This window comes from Drosophila novamexicana, unplaced genomic scaffold (assembly GCF_003285875.2).
Source record: "Drosophila novamexicana strain 15010-1031.04,08,12 unplaced genomic scaffold, DnovRS2.1 tig00000820-arrow-pilon, whole genome shotgun sequence".
Lineage (NCBI taxonomy): Eukaryota > Metazoa > Arthropoda > Insecta > Diptera > Drosophilidae > Drosophila > Drosophila novamexicana.
In genome coordinates this window covers 1221827-1232238 of record NW_020824828.1, presented here as the reverse complement: position 1 = coordinate 1232238, position 10412 = coordinate 1221827, and the positions used below count along the sequence as shown (strand labels likewise).

Genomic DNA, 10412 nt, shown 5'->3' with positions numbered 1-10412 from the left:
GTGAAGCGAAACGAGCAACTGTAACTGTAAACTCGCAGGCAACAGCGAAATTGACAAAAAAAAAAAACACTATAATAGAAATAAACTCAACAATATTTATTCAAAACGAAAAGACTTGCAACAACAATTTTTTTGCGTGTATCTTGAGTGCGAAAGAAAGAAAAGCGTGAAAAGCAGCGGCACTGCCAGCTAGCTAGCTTTTACCACAAATCGAACGTTGTTTTTTTTTTTTTTTTGCTTTGGTGAAGTGCAACAAGGATTACTAAAACCAACTCGGATTACGAACAGCAGCAGCAGCAGCAACGACTACTATTTTTTTGAGCACGTAAAATATAAACACACACACACACACATACATTTGGAAAATGCATTTGCCCGCTGGACCTACACTGGTGGCCAATACGGCCGCCCACACGCAGGTCCTGGCCGCAGCAGCAGCAGCAGCGGCGGCGGCGGCGGCTGCCACGAATGTTAGCCAAGGCAACATAAGCACACACTCGGCCAGCAGCACGGGCAGCTCCACGCCGGACAACAGCAGCAGCAACAACAACAACAACAGCAGCAGCAGCAACAACAACAATAATAATAGCGGCAGCAGCAGCAACAACAACAACAACAACTCCAACTCAAACGCGGCGAATCTGGCGAAAATGCCAAGCTCCATGACAGACATGTTCGCCAGCCTGCACGAGATGCTGCAGGAATATCACGGCGAATTGGCGCAAACCGGCTCGCCGTCGATCCTGTGCAGCGCGCTGCCCAATCACTGGCGCTCCAACAAATCGCTGCCGGGCGCCTTCAAGGTGATCGCCCTGGACGATGTGCCCGATGGCACCCTCGTCTCGATCAAGTGCGGCAACGACGAGAACTATTGCGGCGAGCTGCGCAACTGCACCACCACGATGAAGAATCAGGTGGCCAAGTTCAATGATCTGCGCTTCGTGGGCCGCTCCGGTCGCGGCAAGTCCTTCACGCTGACCATCACCATTGCCACCTATCCGGTCCAGATAGCCAGCTACAGCAAGGCCATCAAAGTAACGGTCGACGGGCCGCGGGAGCCAAGAAGTAAGCAAAGTGAGTTTTTTAGTTTCCATTACGCTTTTCTGTTCGAATCTCCCTCACCCCCACCAACCCATCCATCCAATCCTGCCCGGGATAACAAGTGCCCAGTTCAACCAAGTTTTTGAAGCATTTTTGCATTTCTGCATTTACTTTTTATTAATTTTACTAATTTTGTGCGCTTTGCTTTTGCTTGTTGTTGCTTTTTAGGCTATGGCTATCCACATCCCGGCGCCTTCAATCCGTTCATGCTGAATCCGGCGTGGCTGGACGCCGCCTATATGACCTACGGCTATGCGGACTATTTCCGCCATCAGCAGGCGGCCGCCGCTGCAGTGCATCATCCGGCGCTGTCCAAGGCAGCCACCTCGCCCAATGGCAGCGCCAGCGGCGTCGTTTCGCCCGGAACTGCGGCTGCTGGAGCCGCTGTGCCCGCCGCCGCTGCCGCCGATTATCCGCCGCCGCCGTCGTCTGTGGGTGTGAGTGTGGGCGCTGTGGCACCCGGTTCCATGATGCCCTCGCCGCCGGGCGGCCCGCCAGCGTCAGCTTATGCCATGCCGCAGTTCCCGTTCAACCATGTGGCCGCCGCTGCTGCGGCCGCCGCGCATCAGAATCAAAAGTCCACGCCGCACGCATTTCATCCGTATAATTTTGCGGCCGCGGCGGGTTTGCGGGCGCGCAATGCGGCCGCCGCTGCACTGCATCATGGTGGCCTGAGCGCCGCGGAAGCGGCGCACATGAGTCCCGCCTCGTCGCGCCCATCGAGCTCCTCGCCAACGCCAACGCCCACTTCCATGTCCCATGTGCTGCTCAAGCTGAACACCTCGATCGAGACGAGCTCCATACACGAACAATCCGCCTCGGATGCGGACTCCGACGACGAGCAGATCGATGTGGTCAAATCCGAGTACGAGCTGGATAAGTCCATCGATTCCACGCGCAGCTCACCCACCCACCAGATCTCTGTGCCGCTCCGTATGCGCTGCGATCTCAAAGCTCCCTCCGCCCTGAAGCCGCTCTACCACGAGACGTCCGCCGCGGCGGCGGCAGCGGCGGCAGTGGCTGCGCCTCGCCAGGCTTCGCCGGAGACAACGCTGCCGGCGGCAACAAAGCTGAAGAACGCCGTCGTGCAGCAGAAGACTGTCTGGCGGCCCTACTAAGCAGCACACACACACACACAGCACACACACACACACACAGAGTGATATGGAGCAGCAAGCAGGCAGAAAGCAGGCGCAGAGCGGCAGCAACATTGTGATATAGTCATATAAGTTAGACACGTCCACAGCAGAGCACAGCACAAACAAAAAAGAACAAACACGACTCCGGCCGGCAAACGGAGCGGAGCAGGAGTAGGAGGAGGAGGAGGAGCAGGAGGAGGCGGGGCGGGACAGAAGGACTGCCAGGAGCTAGGCTAAAGGATATACGCATGCTTGGTTTTGGTGCGGCCGAGCTCACTCGAAGTTTTATGCTCGATTCATAAAATCGTGCGTCGAGTTCGTTACGCACACACACAACACACACACGAGCACACACACACTCCAATCCGACTGGAAGAAAAGTATATGCCAAAAGCCCTCCTGGATTTCGCTCGATCGCCACGCGGCGAACGTCAAGGAAACTATTTAGACCTAAACGCCTCGCCCCCCCACACCCCCCACCCGCCCACAACCAAAACACAAAACCAAAAAAAAAAATTTAGTTCAATTTTATGATTTCCCCTTTTTTTTAACAAGCACAAACACGTATATATATATAACTATTTTTTTTTTTTTAATTTTTATTTCTCTCCAAACAAAACTTTGTCTTCGTAGGGTAAACGCAAAAGAAGTTCCCATAAAATCTCGTAGTTTACTAAATCAAACAATTTTCATTTTTCTTGTAAATAGCGTGCGTTAAATATCACACGCACATATATATATATATACTATATATATAGAGATATTTTTTTTTTTTAACATGCGAATTTAGCTATTGATAATGTTTAAGTTTCTAGCCATGTAAGAAGAGAGCAAAACAATTTTTTTTGTATAGCTTTAAGTTTTAGCGCGAAAAAATGAACACAAACGAATTTCAGAAACCAAATAAAAAGAAAACAAATGAACAAAACAAATAACGAATTTAACTTGTGTTGTCTTTTAAAATATAACTATCGAGAATAACCAGACTGATGTTCCGATATGGGGGCAAACCAAACGTTATTTTGCGAATTCCCCAAGTTTCCAGTGCCACGTATCTATGCCGAACACCCTAGATAATCGGTCCCATTCCGCTTAACTCTCAAGCACCCGAGTGTCTTTGTGGTCTGGTCCAAGGCACCGCCACATGATTAGACAAATAGTGCCTAATCGGTAGCTGCTCCCAACAGCCCGCGATTAGATAGTATTTAATATTAACGAAGTAGCCCCAACGGCATTTGAATCAACTTTCGAGAATCGACGACAGACATAAATCTATCTTTCTCAATCACAGTCAATTCTCGGACAGCAGAACAGCTAGGAATTATATTGGATCTATTTATATATATATAAATAGCTTGTGCTCTATAGATTATATTTATAGATTTAGTGCCTTATATTAACATTTCATTTAACATTTTAGATCGTAGAGACATTAGAAGCTTTAACTCGTTCCACTGCATTTGCTTGCATGCCCTGTTCACAGCGTTAAAGCGGGCATATTGCTTTTGCGCTGTTTCTGCCGTCGCTATTTCAAAGTCTGTAAGACTTGGGCTTACAGCTGGAATACTCAAATTAATGCAGGCTTGCAAACCAAGATAAAAAGTTTCTTGACTTTTACCTAGTCCAAGCCGATAACTCCCAAGGTCACAGTTCGACAGTCACAAGTCGAGTTCTAGTTTTAAACGCACCAATCCAAACAATGCTTGTGCAGGGTGCAGGGTATTGCACAGTCGCCTTCACCCGCCTGCGAATTGTGTCCACATTTCTTAAGCCTTGTACAAGTGTTGCTACTCTTCTTCTTCTCACGCATGCTGACAACCTTTTTAGGTCCGGCGAAGGACATTGGGCAACCGCAGTGCGGACAATGCGAATCGATAATGGCAATTAAAACGCATAATTAGAGATTATGAGGCGTGGAACTGGACTTGGTCCTGGTCCTTGTCCTGGTTCCCGTGCAGCAATGGCTGAGGACCCGAGTACTGGTGGTCCTGTTGGTCCTGTTGGTCGCCCAGTGTCAGATCGGCATGTGTCCATTTAATGCATTTGTAGCATTAATTAGCATAACAACCTCAATTTTGGCACTGCGGCGTTGTTCAAGGACAACGCAGCTGTGCACTCGCACCAGACGCGGCCATTAACCGCACCGAGAGTGTCAAAAAAAGGATCTTTAAAGAACTAAGAGATATTTCAGCTGGGCAGATATTTCAATTAGCCATAGCTATTGCCCGTTGACAGGCACATAACCTTGCGTAAAATTGGTAATGCGACAGTTTTCCGCATTTCATTCTGTTTTACTCTGTTCCCAGGCGTTAAACGGGTATGCTGGATCCGTCTGTCCGAGTGCCCGACTTGGTATAGGCCTGAGCTTAAGTATATGAATTTCCAGGGTATAAATATGGCTTGCGAATATGTGCATAAACTAGAAAATCGAACTCAAAGTTGACTTGCTTCTGGCTTTGAGGGGCCTTAAGATGCCCAGACTTCTATACACTTACAGTTGAGTTGTATAACTTAACTATACGAAATTCCAGGGTATAAATATTGCATTCAGATACATGTTTGTGCATTAGCTAAAAATCAATCAAGGTTCTGCCTCAACAATATTATATATGAAATTATTGTTCACGCCAAATAATGAATATCTCTTAAATATGTAACCAAACAAAGAGCATGTATGTGGAATGTAATTTACATATAAGTAGACTATTTGAATTCCCTTTTTTAATAGAGCATGCACATCCCATGGACTGTCCGTTCCGTTCGCGCCAGCAAATCCTCGCCAGCAGCCGAGTTCGCCTGGGCCTCTGATCTCTGATCTGAACGGGAGTCCATTTCGAAACGAAATTTGAAAATGTGTTTACCGCGCATATTTCGCATTTAATCAATGCAAAATTTGCATTTTCACAATGCTTTTTAAACTTTTCTGCATGGTTTTTCCCAGCTGCCCAACTAACGGGGGTTTCGGCTCTGTATTGGGCAGGGCTTGGGGTCCCGATTCGGTTTTCGATACATAGCCTCCGCTTGTTCTCCATTTTTTTGTTTTTTTTTTTTTATATTTCGCGGCAATTTGGTCGTGCGTTAAAATTTTGTTGTTGTGTTCTGGTGCCATTGCATAGGGTATTATAATTTTGTCATGCTGTTTGCAAAGCATGAAAGCAGGCATATCCGACTTCATTAACATTATATATTCTTGATTAGCATTAACAGACGAGTCGACGTCTGTCTGATTCTATGCAGTCATTGTCATGCTGCTTCGCAAATGTTCATCCCTCTTTAGTACATATATGAGGATCGGCAGGATCAGACCATTAGGAATGATTGTTCTAACAATAAAATTCCTGTGTGAAAAACAATTAGTATTTCGAGATATCTTGACTAAGCTTGGCATTTGAAGGTTTCTCTATGTCTTATCTATCTTACACATTGAGCACAATTGATCAATATATATTTTTTATAGAAAAACTGTTTTCAAGGTATTTTAAACTAAGCTTAGAACTTACGAGTTCCAGCAAGCTCCTTATGGGTAGGTAAGGTCCTGTAAGCATCGAGCTACTATATCATATAATTTTATATGAAAAATGGCAGAAAAAAGAATTTGTGTTTAAGAAAGAAAATATGTTTAAGTGTATTTAATCTTCGGTGTGGCGCAGTTAGTTGTTCTTTTTCTTGTTTTTCTTTCTTTTGTTGTAAAATGCGCCGCATGGAAAACTATTTGACTATTTAGCATTGGTTGTCGCTGTTGTTCATGTTCTTGTTTTTGTTGTTCTTGTTTTTGTTGTTGTTGTTGTTGATCTTGTTGTAGTTGTTGTTCGGTCGCCGCCGCAACTGAGGTTGACTGTGTGATTGTTGGCGGCGGTAAGCGAAAAACTGCGAAAGTCAAAAAAGCCTACGCGCCCGACCAACCTCCACACAACCATACACACACGCACACACACGCACACACACACGCACATTGAGCGAGAGATGCATGTGGAGATACATTAACAGATACAAATATTTTCGTATTGAGATACACAAAACCGCGCGACGCAACGCGACGTGCAACAAAACGAACGAAACGAAAAATAAAGAAAATCAACTGAATGTATATAAAAATGGCCAAGCATTGCAATGGAAAATGGTTGGCCAGAAATTACAAAGAGCGCATCAGTGGAAATTGGCGAAAGTATGGTCGGAGGTGAAATGCGCGAACGAAGCAGAGGACCCCTCCCCCACTCTCACCACCCTCGCCACTTGCAGCCCCCTTCCACAACACATCAGCTATACAAATTACAAACGAAATGAGAGAGTTTTCGGGCGCCGGGCATTGGAAAATGAATTGCAAGCGCACCCTAGCAAGAGGCTACATTAGCTATTAGGTAAGCTTTAACCTTTGCGTTTGCTAAAGTCAATGTTTGGGCCTTTGGTTGGATCCGAAATGCGCGCCGGACTTGGCTTAAGAATTCGAGATTTTTTTTTTATCGAAGCTTTATTTCATATATAAAGGGCAGATCTTCATAATTTATAGATTTCTTAGGTTAACTAGAATCTTTTTAGCGCAACCTTCAACTTAAATATATAGACTATATACTATATAATAGAGTGTCATTTTTAAGAGTTTCCATTTTCCAAAATCGATTTAACAGTCACAATTTGACACATCTGGCAACCTTATGTAGGCATATATAATCGAATATCAACTACACAGAAACTCTCATGATCGGAATGAAATACTTAAATATATATATATATATAAAAGGCTTAAGTGCGTATTAGTGACATCTCAAATAATTGTTTAGTTGTTCATAAAGTTCATCTCAGGTCATTTCGCATATCTGTCAGCTGAAGCTGTTGCATATACCATTATCAAAAATAAGTATATACAATTATTTGGTAGAGCATCAAGTATTCGGCTTGTTGCACCATTAAAGGGCATTTGCAATTTTGTTTAATTTTTTGCATTTTTGGTTTGAATTTTTCCTTATTTAGCGCTAATGAAATGCGACTGGCGACGCTGATTGCATGTGGCCTAGTCCTGCCCCCCACTCCGTGTGCACCCGCACCCGCACCCGCCGACCCGGCACATCCTCACCTACGCAGCAGAGAGAAGTGTATTTTGGCCGCATGTCACGCAAGCGAAGTCAATTGTGTGGGCAACATTAAAGCTGTCCGGTTTACAATTTAAATGCCAATGTTGGCGATTTGTTACTTGTCACCCGGCGACACACAATGTCTCATAAGAGGGAAAACAGGAACAAAGGCGTTGGGGGAGAGGAGCGGCGGGGTGGGCGGACTAGAGGACCACTACATGTGGGTGGCTCTATTGGGCTGCCCATGGGCTCGCGGTTACCCCTTGGGGTTGGTCATTCTTAATCATTAACTGCGTGTCTTGTATTTCTAATGCGCTTAGTTTGGTTTAAAAACGCACGAGACCAGCAAATTAGTCGCTCGAATGTGGGTGTGCGGTTGTGTGTGTGTGTGTGTGTGTGTGTACGTATGGAAGAGGCGCCGTAATCCGCAATAGCTGAGATTTGCTCCTCCATAGCTTAGCTGCGGAGCGGATATCGATATCGATGCGACTAGCTGTTAAATCGCAAAAATCCAAAACAAGCCTCAAGCCTCCGCCCCAAAGGTTTTCCCATTCACTGCCATTTCCGCACATCGCAGAAGAACTCAACGTCAACCCTCTGAACTGGCCCTAAAGCTTCACTTAATTTTGTAAATTAGAGTGCTGCACAAAATATTTCACGGTAATTAAATGACATTCAATTTTAGCAAAAGGCAGGCGTAAAGTACATTTTCAAGGAATCGAAGCGCAAAACGAATACCGATTTTCAAATGCCCTAAAAAATGCGAAGAAAATCGAAGAATTGATAGTTTTTGAATACAAATATAGGCACAACCTTTAAGATTGTCTAGCTTTGGATTTGAACCGTTATTCTGCTCGTTAATTTTTCCAAAGAGCTCGCGGAAAATGTCTTCGAATCGTTGTTTGTTTTCTTTTCAATCAAATAAAATATTTTTTTTGCTGACGCTCGTGATGTTTAGCTTAATATTAAAAAAAATATATTTTCTTATTGCTATAAAAAGAAATGATATATTTTTATAATGTATCCTTCAGAATTAATCATAATATTCTTTCCACATACATATTGACAATGATTTTTTTTTGTTAACAATTATTTTTGATAGCAGAAAATGCCTTGTTTTGTCATATATTAAAATCTGCTGGCATCGTTTATTGACTAAATAAATATTTATATTATTTACAAATATTTACATACAAACGAAAATGAAATGTGGCATGCAACAAAGCCGCAAAAGCTGGCTTTGATTAAAAAACTGTTAATTAAACTGGAATTGAGCTGTTATTAGCCGAGCTGAACTGTTGAGCAGCCAACTTAATTACACACTCGGCATGCCTCGTCAGAAAGTTGGCAGCGCGCAGCTCGCCGCGATTTGGAGGCAAGTGTGGCAAGAGGACAACGAAACTTTCAGCTCGAACCCTTTGGCTGCTGTCGCTTTGTTCATTGTCAGCTTTGAGTTTTGTCAAACGATTGATTTACTGACTGACTGATGGACTGACTGACCGACGGACTGACTGACTGACTGACGGACTGATTGATTGACAGAGCGTCTTTGTTGCTCGGACTCTGTTGCTGCTTCTGCTGCCCCAGCTTGCCCATTCAGCTTGTCGTCCTTGTCGTTGTTGTTGTTGTTGTCCTTGTTGACGCGCGACCGCATTTAATTTTTATTGAATTTATTAAGTGATTAAAAAGTTGTCAATATCAACGAGTCAGCATTGTTGTTGCCGCTGCCGTTGCTTGCTTTTGTTTGCCACATTGTCACAACAATAAACATCTGTGTTGCTGTTGTTGTTGTTGTTGTTGCTGTTATTGCTGTTGTTGCTGCTGGCTGGTGTTGCCGCTTGTGCTGCAGTGTCCACTTTAATCCTTGCTGTGGTTGCAAAAAACGCTGCCTCGACGCTGCTCTCTCTTTATGGACCCTGTGTAGAGATCGCTTTTTCAATATTTTCCAACAGCTTTTTGCTGCAAATTTATTAATGCCAAACTGTGCGTGTGTATGTGTATGTGTGTGACTGTGTGTGTGACTGTGTGTGTGAGTGTGACCTTTGTGGTTGCTGTGGATTATGCGGTTGGCTCACTTGTTGCAGATTGCAGCCCAGCCACTGCGGCAATTCATTTGCCACAGTGTTGCAGCAAGCCCAGAGAAGCGTTGCCTACCTGTGACTACATGCGCCGCATGTCCTCCGACAATTAGGCTGTAAAATCTGCGCGTCCTTGGACTTAATTGCGCGTCCCGAAACCCAGTTAACAGTTTGCAACGGCTTCGGTCCTTAGCTAGTTGCACTTGGCACCACCTTCGACGATAAATGCATCAAGATTTACGATTCTCCTGTGAGCTGGGCATTCAGGTCGACGCAGTCCGTAACTCGTCTGGCAAAAGGCTGTTCCATTGGGAGTGTGTGAGTGTGAGTGAGTGTGCATATGGAATACCCTACGTTTAGCCAAGCTTCGCGCCACATGGCATGCTAGAAGTTTAGCTGAATGCCTTTCTGCTTAATCAAAATAATTTCACTAAGTAAATACAACAACAAATGGTGTCGGAGATGCCAAGTTCTGCATTTCATATATATTTAAACGATTCAAAAAAATACAGGGTACTAATGTTAATTTTTTGCTTTGAGCAAAATTACAAAAAATAGTACTTTTTTTTATTATGTTCTTTTTCTAGTCTAGTCAAAGCCTTGGGTATGTCGAAATTTGAAGAATTTAAAGAACATAAGAATTCTTCATGTATTTTAAGCTTGATCGTTTTTCTCTGAATACGACTTTTCTATACAGTAAATGCATCAAGTCATAGTTTTTCAAAAACTGTACTCCGCAAAGAATGCAAAATTTAACACGAATAACACTTGATTGTCATTTTCTTTTTATTCTCATGCCAAAGGCTAAGACTTCATTTCAAGACTCTACTTCGAAATCTGCTACAAAAACAGTTTTTATAATTTTCCATTTTTGCAATCATCTTCTGATTAGTTTTTTTTTAATATCTAAATTTCATCAATTCACATAAAAACCGAAATTTTAAGTGGAAATTATTTTTTATTTTTATCCCCTGTACTTTGGCTAAAATACTTGCTATTGATTGCTTGGTTTTCTTTTTTAAATT

The 10412-nt window shown here is 43.8% G+C and overlaps 1 protein-coding gene across 2 annotated transcripts; it reads left to right on the top strand.

Moving 5' to 3' along the window:
- The first annotated feature begins 356 nt into the window (after window positions 1–356).
- Window positions 357–2219, top strand: LOC115764393 (segmentation protein Runt). Of its 2 annotated transcripts, none has more exons than XM_030707374.1 (2): window positions 357–1065; window positions 1270–2219. In XM_030707374.1, the coding sequence occupies exons 1-2, from the start codon at window positions 366–368 to the stop codon at window positions 2217–2219; spliced, it is 1650 nt and encodes a 549-aa protein (XP_030563234.1). In that variant the 5' UTR covers window positions 357–365. The 2 variants fall into 2 exon arrangements, with proteins under 2 accessions (XP_030563234.1, XP_030563231.1); XM_030707371.1 differs by having other exon boundaries at window positions 366–1074.
- The last annotated feature ends 8193 nt before the right edge of the window (window positions 2220–10412 follow it).

Bases quoted from the DNA above. Each gene is read 5' to 3' on its own strand.
- LOC115764393 (XM_030707371.1), top strand. From the start codon at position 366: ATGCATTTGCCCGCTGGACCTACACTGGTGGCCAATACGGCCGCCCAC. The intron at 1,075-1,269 runs GTGAGTTTTTTA...GTTGCTTTTTAG, and splicing joins GGAGCCAAGAAGTAAGCAAA to GCTATGGCTATCCACATCCC.